This window comes from Crinia signifera, chromosome 8 (genome assembly GCF_055691185.1).
Source record: "Crinia signifera chromosome 8, ASM5569118v1, whole genome shotgun sequence".
In the NCBI taxonomy this organism is placed as follows: domain Eukaryota; kingdom Metazoa; phylum Chordata; class Amphibia; order Anura; family Myobatrachidae; genus Crinia; species Crinia signifera.
The window spans coordinates 97,420,069-97,444,575 of NC_139224.1; the positions used below are offsets into that span (position 1 = coordinate 97,420,069).

General features: G+C 45.9%; 1 protein-coding gene across 1 annotated transcript in view; it reads right to left on the reverse strand.

Moving 5' to 3' along the window:
* Positions 1–24,507, reverse strand: part of LOC146027254 (fibronectin type III domain-containing protein 7-like) — a 41,883-nt gene that overhangs the window by 6,887 nt on the left and 10,489 nt on the right. The window contains exons 5-10 of the mRNA XM_083158196.1: positions 21,208–21,465; positions 18,132–18,389; positions 17,795–18,049; positions 16,057–16,317; positions 4,273–4,527; positions 3,505–3,765 (exon numbers count right to left, since the gene is read on the reverse strand). Coding sequence (XP_083014322.1) covers positions 3,505–3,765; positions 4,273–4,527; positions 16,057–16,317; positions 17,795–18,049; positions 18,132–18,389; positions 21,208–21,465 — 1,548 coding nt within the window. The remainder of the gene's footprint in view (positions 1–3,504; positions 3,766–4,272; positions 4,528–16,056; positions 16,318–17,794; positions 18,050–18,131; positions 18,390–21,207; positions 21,466–24,507) is intronic.

The window sequence follows — 24,507 nt, forward strand, 5'->3', positions numbered from 1 at the left end:
TTTTAATTTGCAAGGTGATTAGCAGGAAGAAGGCATCTGGGGGTGGTAAGCGGACGTTTAATGGGAGAGCTAAGAAAATCCTCAGTGCCGCAAGAAAATGCTAGGCATGCATAGGAAGATGCAGACGTGCCATAATATTTTAGGGGATGGTGTGACATTAGGGTCAGGCCAGATACTGTATGCCTGTATTCATCTCAGCTGCCGAGTATGTCTCATGCTAAGCTTAAGATGATTGGTGCCCCGTCATATAACCATTAGGTGGTGAGTCTATAACAAAGGATTTCGGATATTTTTGCTTGCCTGCGAATTCTACGCTAAGTGTACACATTAAATCACAAGGCGGGATTTCACTCTAGTGGGGCGGCATCTACCTGATCGCTGGACGCTACTAATTGTTCAGCAGAAATGGGATCTGAATTGCCCCTGTGTCTCCTATGTAATCTTCATTCATTATTCTTATAATTCATTCTCAAATACAGTTTTAAAATAACTGTTTACATGAAACATTAGATCATTTCATACAAGTGCTGATTTAGCAAAACACTGATAGTATGTTGGTAAAGGTATATATAATTCCCCACATCTGTAGAGAGAATGGCTGCAAACTCTGAATGCAAATTGGAAAAGTAACAGCAATGCTTGAGATGAAATGTGTTATAATAACTATTTATTACAATAACAGAGACTTGTATTTGACATGGCTTAGCAACATCATTCATAGCAATGTACAATGTATATGCATTACTGTATATATTTTAGCCTATATGAATGCATTGTTATTTGACTAAAGCCCCATACACACTAGAAGATAAAGTAAAAGGGGCTTAGCGCCTCGAAATGTCGGGCTATCTGATGTGACACCTGTTTGTATTTTAAATTTTTTTTTTGCAAAATCTGTAAGTGCCGCCTCTTGTATTCTAAGGATATATATAGATAGATAGATCTATATATATATAGATATATATACGGTAGATATATACTATATATTTTTAAATTATTATTTATTACCAGTTTCTTATTTAGCGCATACATATTCTGCAGCGCTTTACAGAGAATATTTGAACATTCACATCAGTCCCTGCCCCAATGGAACATACAATCTATATTCCCTACCATATGTACACGCACACACAGACATTCTAGGGTTAATTTTGTTAGGAGCCAATTGACCTACCAGTATATTTTTTGGATTGTGGGAGGAAACCAAAGTACCCAGAGGAAACAAACGCAAGCACGGGTTTCCATTATACTGTCCGTGGTGTATTACTCACCATAATTAACTAACTCACCTTAATATACAAAAAATCAAATAAATAATGGGGTTTTAGTTCATGAATTGATTAATGCATTTAAGATTGCAGCCCATCGCCAAGGAACTTCACTAACAATTAGTCTCTTAAGAACCTGTCAACTGCTGACACATCGGGGGAAATTTACTATAAAAAAATTGTAAAAAATAGGTGTATTTGTATCCAGAAATACACTTATTTTTGACATTTACTATGCCGAAAATACGGCAATTCGTATTCGTATTGATAGCACATCAATACGAATATGAATTGCCGTATTTTAGGGATAGTAAATGTCAAAAATAAGTGTATTTCTGGATACAAATACACCTATTTTGTACAATTTTCCTTTAGTAAATTTCCCCCATCATAGCTAAAATGAACATGTGCTTGTTTTCTGGTTTAGAGCTAGTAGTGTAACTAAAATTGGGGTGCCCTCTGGCACTAAAATTTGTGCGCCCCCACCTCCACACCCCCCCCTCCCAACCTCTCACCTCCCCCACTTACCACCACTCACCCCTGTATCTTCCGCCGCGCTGATGATCCGTTGCAGTCCCAGCTTTCTGGACCTGCTGTCAGTCCCAGCGCTCCTGCTCCTCTTGTTAGAATGTCACATCCAAAATCTCCGCCGCCTTACAGCAGACCATTATTTAGGATGCAAGAGGAGGTCGCTATGAAGGAGGTCTGCTGTGAAGGGGCGGCCATTTTACAAATGACATTCTAACAGGAGGAGCAGCAGGACTCAGACCGCAGAGATTTGGCGCCGGCGGGCCCCATTAACAACAGCTTCAGCAGACCCTGCGGCGCCCAAACTTCCCTAGCGCCTCCAAGCGACCACTGGGTCTGCGGAGCTATTGTTACGCCACTGTTTAGAGATCACCTGCCAAATACCTTATGGTTTTTAAAGGTGAGACAATCATCAACACAACTCCTGAATGAGCATTAGGGGGGCAGCTCCGGTGTGACAATGGTCAATGTATCAGCCACCTACATAGGTGTGCGCACATTGAGAGTTAAGGGTGCACAGGCACCCCCTAATGCTGTGCCCCCACCCCCACACTTATTGCTGCTAGTAATACCAGCAATACCTTTTACCAAAGACTTTTGCTTTTTAGACCCGTATTCCATTAAAATAAGCGCCCATCAATCAATTATGTGTGTTTTGCATTGTTAATTGTATTACACCATTGTCATATCACTACATACCTGCGTCATCCAGATATGATTTTGACTTTATTTGCATGTACTGTTACACAGAGTAATTAGAAGATTAAAACTGAAATAGGCAGGATATAATGGTGTGGCTGAGAGTCGTTTTATATTGTAGTGAGTGCACGCCTGATTGGTGGTGTTAGACAGACCCAATGGCGGTGTTAGACATGCTCAAAAGGTGGTTCTAGGCACACCGCTTTGACAGTGCACCCCCTAATAAAATGTGCTGCGCACGCCTATGGCCACCTACGACATGCAGAATTAGTGTTCACTGATGGGTCCCATCTTTCAGTCTAACAGTGGCAGACGCTTCTCCATTACATGGTGCAGCTCAGGCTTAACGGTACTAGGTGGGAGCCATACTGTCCTCTTTGCAGGTGTTAGCAGGGCTCCTGGTATAGAGCCAATTAACTATGCAGCAGCAGGTGCACTGCAGCGCTCTTCACTGCCTCTGAGAGATACACTACTGTATAGTGCCATCCACATTACAATGAGCATATAAGATTATGACACCTTACAGTGCCCTCCAGTTTATATTGTTTCTCATTACAGTGCCCAGTTACATTACATCCACTGCAGACTCCTCTCACTGAAATTGTGATGTCACAAAATTCATGCTGGGAATTGGATAAGACCCAACTGCTTAACAGGTAAATCTATGAAAATGTTGCATAACTTTATAATATGGGTCTAGGTCTCTGAGCCCTATAGAATTAGCACCATTTGCACCTATTATAGTTACACCCATGGAACAAGAGGACACAACACTAGTAAGAAAGGCAGGAGGGTCATTAAATTGGTATTATTGGGAACATAACACTAGAAGAATGTTAAACTTCAGTTGGCAAAAAATATGTCTTTATGATTTTAAAATGGGGACCACTAATAAATGAGCAGATTTAAGAGATCTGTAAAAAGCTCAGTTTTTGTAACGTAATGGCCGAATACTACAGTATGTATTTATGTGTGGTGGCTTTGCTGGTTAGCATTGGTAATAACTTACCAGTAAGTAGCTCTACTGGGAGACTTGGCTCACTGCTGCTCACTTCATTGGCTGCTGTGACAGTTACCAGATATAATATTCCACATGATAAGCCAATGATGTCACAGGATGTGTCTGTGGAATTGCACATGTGATTTTCTCCATCTGTCCCAACAGCTACAGAGGTGTAATTATTAGCGCCCAAACTAATGTTCCATGAGACTGCTGCAGTGTTAGTTACACAGTCTAACTGTATGAACACATTTTCGGGGGCACATGGGGCTGCAAAAACATAAAAAATATTAATCTTTGTTCATGTACACAGGTATTGTACTTATCAGCATAATCTAAAAGCCATCAAATACCAATATGAAGTCTAATGTATGCGAAAGTACAAGCAAAACAAAAAATAATCTAACATTTTGAACAGCTTTAGTGCTGGCATTAGGGACATTGCGTTCCAAGGAGGAAATCTTAACGGGCTCATAACCTTCAGTTTTACCGAGATTATTCAGTTGATTAAGCAAGAAAATCTCTCTGTCAACTAATGCAGCAGCAACAAATAGTTTACTAGTATACTACTAATATCAGCTTAAAATTGGATAAGGAGATTTAGGTTAAATAAACTGACTTTATTGATAATTATTATTAATATTACTGTTGTTATTATTATTATTATTATTATCAGTTTCTTATATATTGCAGCAAATTCCCCTGCTTACATTTAGTCTTCAGGCCAATATTATAAGCAGCAATGATACCGACAATGTTTGCATCTCTTTGCCTCACCTGTTTGAAATTCAAAGTTATTACTGCTGTCTCTGCTGCACTGTTGTCCAAACGCTGTCACCGACATAGAGTACTGATGGCCACACATTAGGTCTTGCATTGTACATGAAGTATTTGTTGTCTGACAAACATATCTGTCTCCTCCAACTCCTATTATCTCTGTAGTATAATTCATGGCTCCATGTGCTTCTCCCCAGGATAGATAGACCAGATCAGAAGTAACATGGACTTCCAAATCCATTGGAGGACACGGCACTGAAAGAAGCGTAAACCTATAATTCACTTACAGTATGCCTTTGTACTATATAATGTAACAGTTATTGCATACAATCAGTGTTACATCTTGAAGATGTAGGTTCTTGTTACTGTATTGTACTGTAGATTTCAAGGACATGGTGTAAAATGCTATTTAGATCATTTGTGTTATATGTTCAATACAAGAGAAAAAAATAAATATAAAAAATTTACATTACTGGTCAATACAAAAGAAAGTATGACAAACCCTAAAACATTTTTTGAGTATATATTAATGGCAAAAAGATTTTAAAAAAGACAATATAGGACCTTAAGAAGTGAAATAAGTGGATTGATTCATCAAAATAAGTAAAAACCAGAGGTTTTAATTACTTTCTTTTATTCAATACTTAATAGAAAGGAACACATTTTAGCAATGATACATAAAATTGAAAATGCTATCATACCATTATTTAGTCCTTGGTTGATAGAAGAAGGCAACTAAATAAAATTAAGATAAATAACAGACCAGGTGGCATCAGGGGCTGGCTGGCAACTTTCAGCCTGGGGGGCAACACAAGCAAGTGGCCCACCACCATCACCATTGTTTCACCACCCTACCCTCTCCCCATACTACATGCAGTAATAAACAATCATTCCCCACCACACACACCCGAAATAGGGACAGCGCGTGCCGAGGGCGCGCTTCAAAATTTTACACTGTAATGCCCATTACACATAATGCCACACACCGTAATGCCCATTCCACATAAAGCCAACACCGTAATGCCCATTAAACAATGCCCATTACACATAATGCCAACACCGCTATGCCCATTACACATATTGCCACACACTGTAATGCCAATTAAATATAATGCCACACACCGTAATGCCAATTAAACAATGGCCATTACACATAATGCCAACACCACAATGTCCATTACACATATTGCCACACACCGTAATGCCCATTACACATTATGCCAACAACGTAATGCCCATTAATCATAATGCCACACACAGTAATGCCCAATCTCCTATATATTTGGCTACATCTGTCACTCAAAGTGGGTGTCTGTGTCTATAACGCTCTGTTCATGGACTTTCCTCTTAATGTGTGATTGCCTTCATCTGTGCTGAACACCTTTCTGAGAAATTAACCTGTTTAAAACAGGTGATGGCAATCATACATTAAGGAGAAGTCTAGAAACAGAGCATTGTGTCCCTCCTGGAGAGGGTCATGTTGGGAGGTATGTGACAGAGAACCAGCCCAGTGAGCCCACAGACAGTGCCAGACACCTACTGCCTTCCCATGTTGCCCAGCACTGCTACTCCACAGCCACCAGGTGAGCGCCCCCCCCCTGCGCGATTTGCGGCAAAAATACCCGCTCCCCCGCGACCCCCCCTCCCGCGATTCGCTGCAAAAAGAACCCCCCCCACGACCCCTCCCGCAATTCGCGGCATAACCACCACCCCGCGACCCCCCCCTCCCGCGAATCGCGGCAAACCCTCCCCCGTGACACCCTCCCCCCCCCGATTCGCGGAAAAAACACCCCCCCGCGACCTCCCTCCCGCGATTCGCGGCAAAAAGAACCCCCCCGCGACCCCCCTTGCACGATTGGCGGCACCCCCCCTGCGACCCCCCTCCCGCGATTCGCGGCACCCCCCCCCGCAATTCGCAGCAGCCCCAGGATTAACTGGCACATGCAAAACACTGACATGGCTATGGTCGACAATGAAAAAGGTTGACATGAATTTTTGAAGATTTATTTTTAATTTTTTTAATTTTTTCATATTCATTGTCATGTGTCGACATGGACACCAATGAAGTGGCTCACTTATGTCAACATTTACATGTGTTGACCTTTCTGTGTTGATTTTTTCTTGTGGCGATTCGCGTCACACCCCCCGCAACCCCCCCTCCCGCGATTCGTGGCACCCCCCGTGACCCCCCACCTCCCGCAATTCGCGGCAACCCCCCACCGGAACCCCTGTGAACCCCGCCCTCCCGCGATTCGCGGCACCCACCCCCGCGACCCCCCCTCCCGCAATTCGCGGCACCCCCCCCCCCCCCCCCGTGATTCGCGGCAGCTCCAGAATTAAATTGCACATGGAAAACACTGACATGGCTATGGTCGACAATGAAAAAGGTTGACATGAGTTTTTGAAGTTTTTTTGTCATTTTTTGAATATTTTCATATTCATTCTCATGTGTCGACATGGACACCAATGAAGTGCCACACTTATGTCAACATTTACATGTGTTGACCTTTCTGTGTTGATTTTTTTTCTTGTGGCGATTCGCGTCACACCCCCCGCAACCCCCCCTCCGGCGATTCGCGGCACCCCGGCACCCCCCCGCGACACACCCCCCCCCCCGCAATTCGCTGCAACCCCCCACCGGAACCCCCATGAACCCCGCTCTACCGCGATTCGCGGCACCCACCCCCCGCAACCCCCCCCTCCCGCAAATCGCGGCACCCCCCGCGATTCGCGGCAGCCCCAGGATTAAATGGCACATGCAAAACACTGGCACGGCTATGGTCGACAATGAAAAAGGTTGACATGAGTTTTTGAAGATTTATTTCATTTTTTGAATGTTTTGATATTCATTGTCATGTGTCAACATGGACACCAATGAAGTGGCACACTTATGTCAACATTTACATGTGTTGACCTTTCTGTGTTGAGTTTTTCTTGTGGCGATTCGCGTCACACCCCCCCGCAAACCCCCCTCCCGCGATTCGCGGCACCCCCCGTGACCCCCCACCTCCCGCAATTCGCGGCAACCCCAGACCGGAACCCCTGTGAACCCCGCCCTCCCGCGATTCGCGGCACCCAACCCCGCGACCCCCCCTCCCCCAATTCGCGGCACCCCCCCGTGACTCGCGGCAGCTCCAGAATTAAATTGCACATGGAAAACACTGACATGGCTATGGTCGACAATGAAAAAGGTTGACATGAGTTTTTGAAGTTTTTTTTTCATTTTTTGAATGTTTTCATATTCATTCTCATGTGTCGACATGGACACCAATGAAGTGCCACACTTATGTCAACATTTACATGTGTTGACCTTTCTGTGTTGATTTTTTCTTGTGGCGATTCGCGTCACACCCCCCCACCCCCCCGCAACCCCCACTCCCGCGATTCACGGCACACACACACACCCCCGCGATTCTCGGCACCCCACCCCGTGACCCCCCCTCCCGTGATTCACGGCACATCCCCCACGACCCCCGCTACCATGATTCGCCGCAACCCCCGCCCCCGTAACCCCCCTCCCGCGATTTGCGGCAACCCACCCCGCGACCCCCCTCCCGCGATTCTCTGCAATCCCTCCCCTCCCGCGATTCGCAGCATCCACCCCCCCACAACCCCCCCCCCTCCTGCAATTCGCGGCACCCCCCGCGACCCCCCCTCCTGCAATTCACGGCACCCTCCGCGACCCCCCCTCCCGCGATTCGCGGACACCTAAGTTGCAATACAGGGCATCTTTCATACAATTCTAACCATATTTCTCATATACAAACGTTCACAAATTAAGGGGGCGCAGCCCCTTACGACAGTGTGAAGAGCGCCCGTAGGGCGCGATGAATCACCTAGTAAACATATATTTGCCTGCTTTAACCCATGGAGTGCCACTGTTTGTTCATTACTGCTCCAGGGACCCCTCACTACATGCAGCATCCATGATCCGGTCCCAGGCTTCCCCTGGCAGGAACAGTTCCTGGTAACTGCCTGGTGCAGGGCCACCTGCGCTACTGCCGGTGGCCTCCACAGGTAAACTGTACCCGCCCCCCCTCTCAGCAGCCCTGGGTAAATGCTCGTTGCCTAGGGGTTCCTTTTAAACAGCGCGCCAGTGCTACCCAAAGCCACACTTCCGGGTAGCGTTGGCCACGCTGTCATCCTCTGACAGACACTAGAGGTACAGCAGTACCTCTAGTGTCTGTCTCCTCCAATGCGGCGGCCATTTTTGAGGCCTGTGTGCGGCAGCAGGACCCGAAGACGACTGCGGCAGCAGGGCAATGCACACAGCCGGCCCAGAACCAGCCACTACATACCGGCCCGGGGGGCATGTGGCATCCTGCCCCCCAGCCTAGCCTGCCCCTGGGTGGCATACACCCAAGGGTTCTTATGGAGCTAAACTAACAAATAACAAGATTGTTGTACTTAATTCTCATAGATTTAATTTATTTAGGCTAAGTACCAGGATTGGTGAACAGCAGATGTGGTGCCATTGTTTAAAAAGGAAAGTAAATCACAACCAAGTAATTATAGACCTGTAAGTCTGACATCAATAGTGAGGAAATAACAAATTTTATTAGCTTCTATGAGATATTTAATGGGAACTTAAGTTCCATGCACTCTGAGCGATTTTCCTTCTGCCCTGTACTGTGAACGGCTTTCCATAGCAGGACACTGTAGAAAGCTGTTCATTCTGCTGGTAAAATCAGTAGACAAATGGGGGCCTCTGGTGATGATGTTGGAGCACACATAAGCACTCCCCGCTCGTTGCCTGCCTATACAAACTGGGTGGCTTTTGAAAAATGCAAAATCAAAATCGTCCAAGTGTGTATATGTTAGGAGCTGCACGGGCAGCGCCTCCGCTCGCCCGGCAGTCTCCACTAGCTCCGTCCCAGCGGTTGCTGGGTTACCACGACGCCGTCGCGTCACCAGCCGGGAGCTTCCGGCGGACGGTGACGGGCGTCAGGCAGCCCGGGTGCAACCCCTTCCTCCCCTGCCGCAGCGGTTGCCAAGGCGACGGGGGACGCCTGGCGGCCGCAGGGAGGAAGGGGTGGATACCACGCCGCACGCAGCGTCTGGATAGCGCTTGGCGCGCTATTTAAACTGCCTGGCCGGGACACTCAGACGCCGGCTATAGTTCTTGACCTGGTGTCTAGAGTGTTCCCGGTTCCAGGCTCCTACCCAGCGTTGGCTCCCGTTCCAGTGACCTGGTCCCAGCTGCCTCCAGGATTCTTGTCCTGCTCCTGCCTGCAGATCCTCCTGTTTCCAGATAAGTTGGGAGATTCCCACTCTTGGTCTCAGTACTACTATTTCCTTATTGTGTCATCATACTGTGTATTGTTACACTCGTCAGCAGATTCTTATTGTGTCATCATACTGTGTATTGTTACACCCGTCAGCAGATTCTTGTTGTGTCAGCATACTGTGTATTGTTACACCCGTCAGCAGTTCTTATTGTGTCAGCACCTTGTGTATTGTTACACCTGTCAGTTTGGCTACTGTGTATTGTTTCACCCGCTGCCAACAGCGTTTGCCTAGGGGGTTCCAGCTTTGTGTGTTATCCACTGGCACCCTCCTCCGTAGGGCAGGGTAGTTCTCGCCTCTTGTTGTTAGTTAGCTTTCCCCTTGTTTACCTCGGGCCTTGGCGGCTGCGTTGTCACTAGTAAGACCAGGTGGCATCGGGATGGGAGCCTGACTAACGGGCTCCCACGAACGCGGCTATTATTGGTGAAGGTTAGCTTAGCACGCATCCGCCAACTCCAAGAGGTGACAACGGAGTTAGGGTTGGCGAGATCTCCCGTGTCCCTAACATTATAGCCGGCCCATACTTCACCTAGCTTTCAGTCGGCTGTCATGGATCCGGCCCAGCAGGCCGCTAGTCACGCTTTGGCGGGACAGATGCATACTCTGACACAAGAGCTCCAGAAATTGACTCTCCGGGTGAACTCACAAGAGGAACGGGTGCAAGGGGTCTTATCCTCATCCAGAAACCCCGAACCCAAGTTGAGTCTCCCGGACCGGTTTTCCGGGGAGCGTTCCCAGTTTTTTAACTTTAGGGAATCTTGCAAGCTTTACTTTAAACTCCGCCCGGCCTCCTCCGGCTTGGAATCCCAGCGGGTGGGAATGGTTATCTCCTTGTTACAGGGGGACCCACAGACCTAGGCTTTCGGCCTTCCCGCAGGGTCTGAGGCCCTTACCTCTGTGAATGCTTTTTTTTCTGCCATGGGGTTACTTAACGACGACCCGGACCGTGCTGCCTCAGCCGAAGCCAACCTGAGGGCACTATGGCAGGGTCAGGGTAACGCAGAGGCTTATTGTACCCAATTTAGGAGGTGGGCCATTGATTCTGGTTGGAATGACCCAGCACTCCGCAGCCAGTTTAGAATTGGTCTTTCTGAAACGTTGAAAGATGCATTGGTTCACTACCCTACCCCGACCTCCCTTGATGAAATTATGGAATTAGCCATCAAGGTAGATCGGAGGTTCCGGGAACGCCAGAGGGAGAGGGAGTCCGGGATATTTCCCTCATCTTCACTAGGGGAAACCTCGGAGATTGCTGGTGACGAACCCATGCAGATTGGGGCTACGCGTTTGTCAGCTGCAGAAAAAAATCGCAGGAGGCTGAAGGGTCTCTGCCTGTATTGTGGAGGCCAGGGTCACCGTGCGGTTGTCTGCCCGTTGAAGGCGGGAAAAGACAGGGCCTAAGTGTGGTTGGGGAAACTCACTTGGGCCTATCTTGTTTTTCTCCCCTAGACTCGATAATTATTCAGGTTTCTGTCTCCTGTAATAACTGCACTGTCGATACCACTGCCTTTGTTGATTGCGGCGCAGCCGGCAATTTTATTGACAAGAGTCTGCTTCATTCGTTGGGGCTCGAGCCCATTCCCTTGGTCAATTCTTTGTCGGTTTGTGGCCTTGATGGTCAGTCACTCTCCAACGGCAGTGTTACCGCATGCACTCCTTCTCTTCAGCTTTCGGTGGGGGCTCTTCATTCGGAGAAGATTTCCTTTTTTTTGTTTCACTGTCCTCTCACGCCACTCGTCCTGGGGTTACCATGGCTTAGGAAGCACAATCCCAGTATTGATTGGACCACAGGAGAAATCACACGTTGAGGCCCCTCCTGTTCTGACCATTGTCTCTCCCTTCCTCTTCGTCTTGTTCTTCCTGTTTTGTCTCCCATACCTTTACCCTACAGAGACTTTGCCGATGTGTTTTCCAAGAAAGAAGCAGATACGTTGCCCCCTCACCGTCCCTTCGATTGTGCCATAGACCTAGTCCCCAATGCCAGATTGCCCAAGGGACGCCTTTATGCCCTCTCCGCACCTGAATCCCAGGCCATGGATTCATACATAAATGAGAGTCTTGAAAAAGGATTTATTCGTCCTTCTAAGTCTCCCGTAGGCGCAGGGTTTTTTTTTGTTGAAAAAAAAGATGGATCTTTACGTCCCTGTATAGACTTTCGGGCCTTGAACAAAATTACCATAAAAAATTCCTATCCGTTACCACTCATCTCTGTCTTGTTCGACCAAATCCGGGAGGTGGTAGTTTTTTCCAAGATCGACCTTAGAGGAGCATATAACCTCATCAGGATTAGAAAAGGAGATGAGTGGAAGACTGCCTTTAATACGCATTCAGGCCACTACGAGTACCTTGTAATGCCGTTTGGCTTGGCCAATGCTCCTGCAGTCTTTCAGGATTTTATCAATGAGGTTCTCCGGCCCTACCTGGGGGTATTTGCTGTGGTTTACTTAGACAACATTTTGATTTTTTCCAAGTCACTTCCTGAACATCGGCAACACGTCCGCTTGATCCTTCAGAAATTGCGTGAGAATCAACTATACGCCAAACTCGAAAAGTGCGAATTCGAAATCTCTCAAGTCTCATTTCTGGGTTATGTCATCTCTCCCAAGGGTTTTTCCATGGACCCCAGTAAGGTTCAGGCCATCATGGCCTGGGCTCGTCCTACCAACCTAAAGGCTATCCAAAGATTTTTAGGATTCTCTAATTATTATCGGAGATTCATCCGTTCGTTTTCTGACATTGTCGCCCCCATTGTAGAGTTGACTCGCAAAGGAGCCAATCCGGAAGTTTGGTCCCCACAGGCCATCGAATCCTTTCATAAGTTAAAGAAAGCCTTTTGTTCGGCTCCCGTCTTACATCACCCGGACCCCAGAATTCCTTTTCTTGTGGAGGTTGACGCCTCGGATGTAGGGGCTGGAGCTGTCCTTTCCCAGAAGGACCTTCATGATCAGAAGATTCATCCTTGCGCCTTCTTCTCCCGCAAGTTCTCCACAGCCGAAAGGAACTATGATGTCGGGAATCGTGAATTGTTGGCCATTAAGTGGGCTTTCGAGGAGTGGCGTCATTGGCTTGAAGGGGCCAAACACATCATCACCGTGATCACTGACCACAAAAATTTAGCCTACATCGAGTCGGCTAAACGGCTTAACCCACGACAAGCTCGGTGGGCATTGTTCTTTACCAGGTTTCAGTTCATCATTACATTCAGACCCGGCCCCAAAAATGTCAAAGCTGATGCGTTATCTCGCAGTTTCCAGACTTGTCAGAGTGCTGAACTGGAGGATGCACCCATTGTCCCGTCTTCTGTCATTTTTGCAGGTCTGACTCAGGACTTGGCCTCCCGGGTTCTGGCTTCTCAGCCTTCAGCCCCTCAGGAAACTCCACATAATCGCCTGTTTGTCCCTAAACATCTTAGAAAATTGGTCCTCAAGGACTTTCATTCCAGTAGGGTCACGGGACATCCTGGCGTTACCAAGACCCTTGAGCACTTGTCCAGAGCAGTTTGGTGGCCCACCATAAAACAAGATGTTACTCATTTCATTTCTTCTTGTCTTGTTTGTGCTCGACATAAGTCTTCCAGATCATCACCAGTGGGTACACTACTGCCATTGTCTATTCCAGAAAGGCCATGGTCCCATATTTCTATGGACTTCATTGTCGACCTTCCTTCATCGACTCGTTTTACCACCATTTGGGTCACGGTCGACCGCTTTAGCAAAATGGCACATTTTATACCCTTGCGTAAGCTTCCCACTGCCAAAGAGTTGGCACAGCTCTTTATCTCTCATATTTTCAGACTTCACGGCCTTCCCTTGGATATAGTTTCGGACAGGGGGTCTCAGTTTGTGGCCAGGTTCTGGAGAAGAAGTTTTTGTTCTGGGTTAGGAATACAGGTCAGTCTTTCTTCCGGGTATCACCCACAGTCCAACGGACAGACCGAAAGGGTCAATCAGGCCCTGGAACAATATTTACGCTGCTTTGTCTCCAAATGTCAGAGCAATTGGGCTGAGCTGGTACCTTTGGCCGAGTTTGCTTATAACAACTCCTATCATGTGGCTTCCAAGAGCTCGCCTTTTCTGTGTAATTTCGGGTTCCATCCCAAATGCAACTCCTTCTTTGTTCCTAAGGATTCCTCTCGGTCGCCTGTGTCCACGGTGTCCCTCCTTAAGAAGTCATGGCAAAAGGTTCATTTAGCTCTGAGACAGTCTTCTGCACGTTCTAAGATTTTTTTTGACAAGCATAGGAGACCATGTTTTTTCCGAGTGGGGCAAAGAGTGTGGTTGTCAACTCGCCACATCAAGCTTCGTCAGAGATGCCCAAAACTAGGACCCAGGTTTATCGGTCCATTTCTGATCACGGCTCAGGTCATCCCGGTGGCATTTAGGTTGCAGCTTCCCAGAGCACTGCGAATTAATAATGTCTTTCATTGTTCTCTTCTCAAACCAGCCTCGATGGTTCCCCAATCAGGGCCTGCTCTGAACCGTAAACCAGTCCTCGTTCAAGGGCATAAGGAATTCATAGTACAGCAGATATTAGATTCCAAGATTGTTCGGGGTCAACTTAAATTTTTGGTCCATTGGAAGGGGTTCGGAGAAGAAGAGAGGTCTTGGGTACCTGAGCGATTTTTACATGCGCCCAGGCTCAAAGCAGAGTTCTTTAAGACCTTCCCGTTCAAACCTGGGTCTAAGGGTTCGGTGACCCCTCCTCAAGGGGGGGGTACTGTTAGGAGCTGCACGGGCAGCGCCTCCGCTCGCCCGGCAGTCTCCACTAGCTCCGTCCCAGCGGTTGCTGGGTTACCACGACGCCGTCGCGTCACCAGCCGGGAGCTTCCGGCGGACGGTGACGGGCGTCAGGCAGCCCGGGTGCAACCCCTTCCTCCCCTGCCGCAGCGGTTGCCAAGGCGACGGGGGACGCCTGGCGGCCGCAGGGAGGAAGGGGTGGATACCACGCCGCACGCAGCGTCTGGATAGCGCTTGGCGCGCTATTTAAACTGCCTGGCCGGGACACTCAGACGCCGGCTATAGTTCTTGACCTGGTGTCTAGAGTGTTCCCGGTTCCAGGCTCCTACCCAGCGTTGGCTCCCGTTCCAGTGACCTGGTCCCAGCTGCCTCCAGGATTCTTGTCCTGCTCCTGCCTGCAGATCCTCCTGTTTCCAGATAAGTTGGGAGATTCCCACTCTTGGTCTCAGTACTACTATTTCCTTATCGTGTCATCATACTGTGTATTGTAACACCCGTCAGCAGATTCTTATTGTGTCATCATACTGTGTATTGTTACACCCGTCAGCAGATTCTTGTTGTGTCAGCATACTGTGTATTGTTACACCCGTCAGCAGTTCTTATTGTGTCAGCACCTTGTGTATTGTTACACCTGTCAGTTTGGCTACTGTGTATTGTTTCACCCGCTGCCAACAGCGTTTGCCTAGGGGGTTCCAGCTTTGTGTGTTATCCACTGGCACCCTCCTCCGTAGGGCAGGGTAGTTCTCGCCTCTTGTTGTTAGTTAGCTTTCCCCTTGTTTACCTCGGGCCTTGGCGGCTGCGTTGTCACAAGTAAGACCAGGTGGCATCGGGGTGGGAGCCTGACTAACGGGCTCCCACGAACGCGGCTATTATTGGTGAAGGTTAGCTTAGCACGCATCCGCCAACTCCAAGAGGTGACAACGGAGTTAGGGTTGGCGAGATCTCCCGTGTCCCTAACAGTATAGGCCTTTAGACCATGGCACTGCAGTAGATGTGGTCTACTTATATTTTGAAAAGGCCTTTGATACGATGCCAGATATGAGGTTTTTCTACAACCTCAAGATTAAGATCAAAAGACGGTCTTAAAAAAATATAGGGATCTGCAAAATAATAACATCAAGAGGTGTATCTTGACAGATAGAAGGAGGATTAGAAGCTGATTAGGCATTTAAGACTGAAGTTGAGGAGAAAAGTCCTTAATCAGTATATAAGTGAATGGAGAAAGTCAAATGCAGAAGACAAAGACAGTGAGAATTTGGTGGAGGGAGACAGGGCCATACTAAAACATTTAAATAATTACTTTTGCTCAGTATTTCAACAGATTGAGAGGGAAAGGGGCCATAGATAAGTTGGAAGGAGATTTATAAAAATAAGGTGCATGAAAGTACATTTACAGAGGAAAAGGTCCTAACAGAACTCAGAAAATGGGACCAGATGGGATACATGCAAGCGTACCAAAATAGCTTAAAGATGTGCTGATATCACAATTAACATTATTGTTTAATCATTCACTAGTCACTGGTGCAATTGCAGATGACTGTAATAACACTGCACAAAAGTGGAAGCAATGAAAAAGCAAGTACTGTTCTGCTTCACTAGAAAGCAGATGGGATATTGGAGATGCAGTCACTTATTTGTGGGTTCGAGGACTCCCGCAGTTTGCCAGAGATTAGCCAAGCATGTTGTGCTCTTATGCTAATGCTAATGCTTTCTTTACATAAAGTCATAACTCTAACACATAAACCAGAAGCTGGGTACTCACCAGATATGACTTCCACAGCCACACTCTCAGAACTGTTACATACATCATTCATAGCCAATACTGTCAGACTGTAAACCTCCCCACACTGCAGTGGGGATAACAGGCAGGTAGGCTCTGTTGTGTTTGCTGTAACACCATCTCCCTGGCTTCCTACAGTTGTAGCAAAATAGGCAGTTGCACCAGAACTGGCATCCCAGGATACATGGAGTGTATTCTCCTGGCACATTACTGTGGAGGCAACATTCTGAACTACACATGGCACTGAAAGTAAGGAAATACAATATTACAAGTTGAACAGTAAATACAGAGTTTACAGGAGTACATTAATCCCATCTGAAAGTTATCCATTCAATAAAAATCCCTTTAAATTTTGGGCATGATTCTGGTTCACTTGTAAAAACAAATTCACTCTATAATAGACAAAACAATGTGCACTGCAGGTGGGGCAGATCATTGTAGCATGTGCAGAGAGAGTTAGATTTGGGTGGGGTTTGTACTTTAAATTGATATCTATATTGCAGTGTAAAAATAAAGCAGCCAGTATTTACTCTGCACAGAAAAAATTCAAACCCAAATCTAACTCTCTCTGCACATGTTACATCTGCCCCATCTGCAGTGAACATGGTATTGTCCATTACAGAGAGAATTTGCTTTTGCAAGTGAACCAGAATCAGGCCCCATGTGTCATTTTTTTTAATAATGAAATTATGAAATCAATATAATATTTGTGTCTGGTTTGTTACAGAACTAAATTGTTGAACGTATATAAAGGGTTATTGTTTCTGCTTTAGCTGATAACAGTGTTGAATGTTGAACTGTTTTTTTTTAACTACTCAAAAGAATATACAGTATTGTGTCAACATACACTTCAATGGGACATATTTATAACACTACATCAGGCATATCCACATCTGAAGACAGTGGACCACCCCCACCTCCTATTTTGGATCTACCTTACCTCAATGAGTGAGGAATGCAGATATGACCTGTAACCCTACAAAGTTATTTGTGAAATCACTAAATTTGAGAATTAAGTAGGTATTATGGGGCCTACACACGGAGAGATTAAGCTGAGCAATCTGAGCGATGCTAGATTGCTCAGATCGCTCAGCACACAATGCTGCACATCGATGTGCCAGCCATGTGTGCTGAGCGATCTGTTAGTGCCAATGTTCTCTGGTGAGAACACTGGCCTTAACCGGCAATCTAAGAACACTGGCCCTGACCGACAATATAACCAGATTTACCCAGCATGCAGCATCTTAATCCCCGGGCGCTGCCGCACATCAATATCAATATGGCCCCTAAACACGTAGCGATTTAGGGGCATTTTCTAAGCGTTCTATTCAAATTAAGTCAGATCGTTAAGAAATTACCCTGAAATCGCCTCGTGTGTAGGCCCCACAAGATTATGACACATGTTTCTTCATTTCCTGTAAGCTAGTGCTTTTACACAAAACTACTAACTACACATCATTGTAAACATTTACATAGTCAACATTCATTATGTTGACATTCAGTGCCATTATGTTGAAGATTATGATATTAACATGGTTAAAATGTTGATGTATGACATGTAGACATTTTGAAAATGTCAAAATTAGAGTAAGCATTGGGGTGGGTGTTAGGGCTTGGTGTTGACATTGTGAACATGTCGAAATTGTAGCAGTGTTGACATACTGTATCTCAACATTTGAATCACCAACATAACGACTGCACCCCCCCTCCTTTAACTCACCTGATTTAAATGTCATTTTTGTACTACTTTGCGAAGTGCATGTTCCGTCTTCTGCCCAAACGGTCGCTGTGTAATTCTGGCCACATTCTAAGTTTGGGGTCTCACAGCCAGTATCAGTTGTGTTGCAGGACAAGACATTTACTCCTTCTAGTATAGCCAAATATGATCTGGCATTGAGGCTAAAATCCCAGTGTATTATGCCAGAATTATTTTCACATGATGCATAGGCTACCAAAATATTGGGAGCACAAGGAACTAGAAAAACAAAAAAATTGAAATTTGTTTGTCCCTTTACCTTTTATAACATTCATCAACATTTTTCTTAACGAAAACTCACTTGTTTTGACACGAACAGAACTGTTCCCTGCACTGTTACACCTGGCAGATTCACTGCTAATGAAGACATCATAGGCTTCATCACATAACAGCTCTTGAAATTCATAGGAGGTGTTTGCGGTTTTCAAGGAAATCTCATCCAGCCGGCTACGAGCTGTGACTGTGTATGTGATTGCTCCAGGGGCATCATCCCATGATACAGTCAAATAATGCGTCTCACAGGTCACAGAGCTGGTTACATTAAAGGGAACACAGGGAGCTGAAATGAAAATAATATATTTTCAGGTTTACAAGTTTTACATTATTTATAAAAAAAAACTATTTTATTATTTTCTTACATTAAGTACCTATGTTTGCGCATCTACAAAGGGCATCGCAAACCAAAATGTTTCCTTTCATATAGGCATTGCCCTGGATGATGTGCAGACTATAGTATTCAATATCAGGGCTGCCAATAGGGTGGTGTTGTGAGTACAGATGGCCCCGGGCTCTGGAAGGGCCCGGGGAGCTCATTTTGCCCACCGCAAACCCCTGACTGCCTCCACTGCGCTGCGCTCAGTGCGCTGAACAAAAGCTGGTCCCGGACCGCAGGCTTATTCAACCCAGGATGCCGCAGCCAGGTAAAATGCTGCACCAGCTTTTGAGCCAATCAGAACTCGTGTACCGGCAGCCAATCAGAGCGGCTGCTGGTACGGGAGCTCTGATTGGCTGACCAGTAGGTGCTGCATTTTAAATGACCATCGGCATCTTGAGTTGAAGAAGCCTGCGCACTGGTACCTCCGTGCTTCAGCTCAACGGAAGAGGAGATGGGGGGAGCAAGAGCCAGGTTACGGTAAGTCAAGTGAGGGGGGGGGAGACTGTAAATGAGTCCCAGGCCCCAAAATTCCTGAATGCAGCCAATAAAATATATTTTGCCGGTCTTTATGTATTATCTGGGCTCCCATTTAAATGCACCCCATTTTTTCATACCCCTACTATCCAACTACGCATGGAGATGATGTTATATAGTGTGGCGAGCACAGCGAGCCACCGTGCTTGAACCGTGGCGAGCGCAGCAAGCCCCGCGAGGGGACGCGGTCCCATAAGAAATACGGGAGCCCAGATATTACATAAGTACCATTTTGCCTGTTGCCTCATCTGAGTCTGTGACATGTGTGCAATGGTTAATTAAAACCAAACCATCTGGCTGTCTAATATCCCATGCCCACCTTTAAATACCTTGTTTTAAGGACCATACTGTATCTAGGGGTGTACTTGTATGACATCACTTATTTGATCAGAGACAAAAGAAAATCACTTTTAATAACCAGCATTTTGTTCAGCCCTTAGGATATTAATGGTAAAAAGGAAGCAATAAAGCTAGACATAATAATCAGCAGGTAACAAGACCAGGCACATACATAATAGTCAGCAGGTAACAGGACCAGATACAGGTATAATAATCAGCAGGTAACAGGACAAGGGACAGACATAATAATCTGCAGGTAACAGGACCAGGCACAGTCATAATTTAATCAGCGGGTAACAGGGCCAAGGACAGACATAGTAATCAGCAGGTAACAGGGCCAGGGACAGACCTAATATAATCAGTATGTAACAGGGCCAGGCATAGACATAATATAATCAGCAGGTAACAGGGACAGGTATAATAATCTGCAGGCATTAGGACAATGCACAGACAATATAATCAGCAGGTAACAGGGCCAGGGACAGGTATAATATTCTGCAGGTAACAGAACCAGGCACAGACATAATAATCAGCAGGTAACAGGGCCAGATGCAGACATTGTGATCAGCAGGTAACAGGGCCAGGGACAGACCTAATATAATCAGTATGTAACAGGGCCAGGCATAGACATAATATAATCAGCAGGTAACAGGGACAGGTATAATAATCTGCAGGCATTAGGACAATGCACAGACAATATAATCAGCAGGTAACAGGGCCAGGGACAGGTATAATATTCTGCAGGTAACAGAACCAGGCACAGACATAATAATCAGCAGGTAACAGGGCCAGATGCAGACATTGTGATCAGCAGGTAACAGGGCCAGGGACAGACCTAATATAATCAGTATGTAACAGGGCCAGGCATAGACATAATATAATCAGCAGGTAACAGGGACAGGTATAATAATCTGCAGGCATTAGGACAATGCACAGACAATATAATCAGCAGGTAACAGGGCCAGGGACAGGTATAATATTCTGCAGGTAACAGAACCAGGCACAGACATAATAATCAGCAGGTAACAGGGCCAGATGCAGACATTGTGATCAGCAGGTAACAGGGCCAGTTACAAGTATAATAATCTGCAAGTAACAGGACTAGGCACAGACATAGTGATCAGCAGGTAACAGGGCCAGGCACAGACATAATAATCAGCGGGTAACAGGGCAAGGCACAGACATAGTGATCAGCAGGTAATAGGGCCAGGCACAGACATAATAATCAGCAGGTAACAGGGCCAGGCAACTACATAGTGATCAGCAGGTAACTGGGCCAGACACAGACATTGTGATCAGCAGGTAACAGGGCCAGGCACAGACATAATAATCAACAGGTAAAAGGGCCAGACACAGACATAATAATCAGAAGGTAACAGTGCCAGACACAGACCTAATAATTAGCCGGTAACAGAACCAGGCACAGACATAATAATCAGCAGGTAACAGGACCATGCACAGACATAATAATCAGCAGGTAACGGGGCCAGTCACAGACCTAATAATTAGCAGGTAACAGAACCAGGCACAGACATAATAATCAGCAGGTAACGGGGCCAGGCACAGACATAATAATCAGCAGGTAACGGGGCCAGGCACAGACCTTATAATTAGCAGGTAACAGAACCAGGCACAGACATAATAATCAGCAGGTAACGGGGCCAGGCACAGACATAATAATCAGCAGGTAATGGGGCCAGGCACAGACATAATAATCAGCAGGTAACGGGGCCAGGCACAGACATAATAATCAGCAGGTAATGGGACCAGGCACAGACATAATAATCAGCAGGTAACAGGACCATGCACAATAAGCGTTTCATTGTTCTGATTCTGTGGCAACTCTAACCTGCATAGAGAAGGAAAGAAGAATTGACTTTGCTGCTACACTGGTCATTGTGTGCTGCTATGGTCACAGTATATGCTTGGCCACATTCTGTGCCCCTGATGTTGCAACTCTGATCTGTAGTGTTACAAGTCAGCATCTTCCCATTCTTGTCCGTTAACGTTCCAACATAATAATCTGCTCCCAGGACAGCGGTCCAAGACAGTGTGAAAGAGTCCAAAGCACATTCAGTTGTGTTTAATATCTGAGGCACACAGGGACCTGGAAAGATAAGTTTAATGGTAATTACAGGTAAAGGTTATCTGGTCAACAGGGAAATGTTGATTTATAGTAAATTAATAAGAAAATTAAAAAGTCATATTTTTTTAATGTATAAAGGGATCCACCAAACTTTTAATGGTGAACTGAAATTCTTTATATGAATTCATTCTTTTTTATTATCAGAATTTTTTTCTACATTCTGAAAACCAAATGTCTGCCAGTAAAAAAATGCAGAAAAGCTTCTGTCAAAGCACCAGGCTGCGCTCAGACTTGCCAACCTCCGGTGGGCGGTCGTGGTGTGGGTTTCTCTCAAGCTGTCACCACAGAGTATTGGAATAGTCAGACACTTATGTCACTGTTAAAATCAACAGGTATGAGTACAGAGATAACACATATTCTGTCAGAAAATATCTCCAGGGCTAAGTTACAAACAAAAACAGCAAAATAAACAGACAAACATTTGAGAATTGCACAGATTGACTTCAAGTAAATAAAATAAAATAGAATAGAAGGACAGAACCAGAGGCACTTTAAGGGCCTTATTCTAGTTCACTCTTAGAGACAAATTCCTTCTGAAATGGACAAAATCATGTGCACTGCAGGTGGGGCAGATATAACATGTGCAGAGAGAGTTATATTTGGGTGGGGTTTTTCTTCAAAGTGAGATCTACTGTATGTTGCAGTGTAGAAATAAAGCAGTCAGTTAGTATCCCTGCACCAAAACAAAATAACTCAGGCCCTAAGAGAGGAGGTCTGTGTGCAATCTCCTCCATCTGGGCCCTCTCCTCTCAGCACTGCACTGCATCAGTCTGAGCACTAGAGCAATGATATTTGTAGATGTAAATTAGGTTTTCTACAGGCACTCTAAGGGGTAAATTTACTAAAGCCAGTGTTGTCACTAGCGGGGTGTGCGGTGTGTGGCCCGCACCCCGCTGTCACCCTTCAATGAGGTGACACCGTGCCCACAACCCTTGCAGTCCCATTGGCGCTTCTATGCAGAGGAGCCCAGGCTTCTTGAATCGTAACAGTGAATATCAGCCATTTCAAATGCAGCACTGGCTGCGAGCCAATCAGAGCTCAATACCGGCAGCTGCAGTGATTGGCTGCCAGACTGTGAGATCGGATTGGCTCACCAGCCCACACCATATTTGAAATGGCAGCAGGAGGGGGGGAATATGTCTGCAATCTGCTCTCCTTCCGTCAGTGATCAGTGGCAGTGTCTGTGACTGGGGTTGGCCAGTGGAGGGCACTGGAAACTGAAAACTAGGGGATTTGAAAAACTGTGAAGACATATACTGGTACACCAGGGATCAGCTGGACCAGAGGGTTGGTGGAGACCAGGAACAGGGGAGCAGAGTCTAACTTGCCGGTGCTTCTCACCAGGGAGTCCCGCAGTGAGCTTTGGACTTAGCTGTGCCCAACGAGCAGGTCAGGACCCCCCTGCCCTGACTGGTGAGAGAGCACACTGGGGAATGTATACTGGATATCTTGATAATGATAAGACTATAGGTAAAGTTCAGTGGGTGTCAGTCTGAGAACTGAGGATGATAGTGGTCGTTTCCAAAAACAAGAAAGGTGGGTATGCAGTGCTAATTTAAAACTCACAACTACATTGGATTGCCTTGACATAATTTTTATATTTGTAAAATGTAATTCAATTTAATCAACCATTGGATAGGACATATCACATGAAAATCTAAATAAAATGCAGTAGAAAGCTGTTAAGTCGAAATGTCACTGTGGCTTGTAGTCCACCTCCACTAGGGATCAGAATCTGCCTGCTAACGCGTTTCGCTTGTGAAGCTTTATCAAAGATAGCATGGCCTATCCATGCTACCTTTGATAAAGCTTCACAAGCGAAACGCGTTAGTTGTGGATACTAAATCCTATTGGAGATGGACTACAAGTCTCAGTGACATTCTGACTCCTCAACAGCTGCCAGAACCAGCCTTGGCGGACCGGAACCTTTATACACCTACTACCACCAATGGTGTATACCATACCTTTATTGGATATACAAAAGGGACTTTGGACCATAAAAGGAACAATTTGCAGTACAATTGGATCCATGACCCCATAATCCAACAGGTGGATGGTAATTATAATCACTCTAAAAACAATATAGAGTTGGTCCAACATCTTTCCAGGTGATAATAGGAACGGACAGTGAGGTTATCGGATACTATATTAATTTTACTGCCACAACGTTTTTAAATGCAATTTAAATTGCTTTGTCTTAATGTTTCTAAATGAAAAAATATTTCTTTATATTTATTTCTATTTTATTTTGATTTTCATGTGATATGTCCTATCCAATGGTTGATTAAACTGCCTTACATTTTACAAATATAAAAATTATGTTAAGTCAATCCAATGTATTTGTGATTTTTAAATTAGCGCTGCATACCCACCTTTCTTGTTTTTGGTTTCCCTGTTCCAGCTTTGACATACCTGTTTTTTTGCAGCTGCTACTCAGTTAAAGCAGTTCCTAAGGGTACACTTTCAAACACCTGGTGCAGGCAGAAAGTGACACCCTCAAATCCCCATTTTTTGTTGACAGTGGTCATTTGCCTAGAAGCCGGTGATAAAAGTAGACAATGGCCTGGGAGCCGGAGGAAATGCAGGTGCAAACTTAGGAGTCAGTGGTAAGTAGTTGATGGCCTAAAAGCCAGAGGAGATTGTCGATGGCCTGAAAACTGGAGATGAGTGTTATGGTTTCAGGACAGCCATGGCAGGATACTACGCTACCTCTGTTGACCCCCCAAGTAGGGTGACCGGCTCCTGCAGGAACTAGGCTTTGCCTGTATCTGCCACGTTTGAAAGGGCAAGTTAGGCCTGCCCTAGCTCCGGTGCAGCCAGGTGTTAAGTACAGACAAGGAACCGGGGATCCCCTCAGGATACAGCCAAAAGGAAAATCAAACTGAAGAATCCTAACTGAAATTAATGAAAAAGGCAACTTGCCGTAACTAGCTAACGCGGCTAATAGCGCCAGTGACCTAGTTGCCCACCAACCGCGACCGCTTCACATACACAATAGAAAAT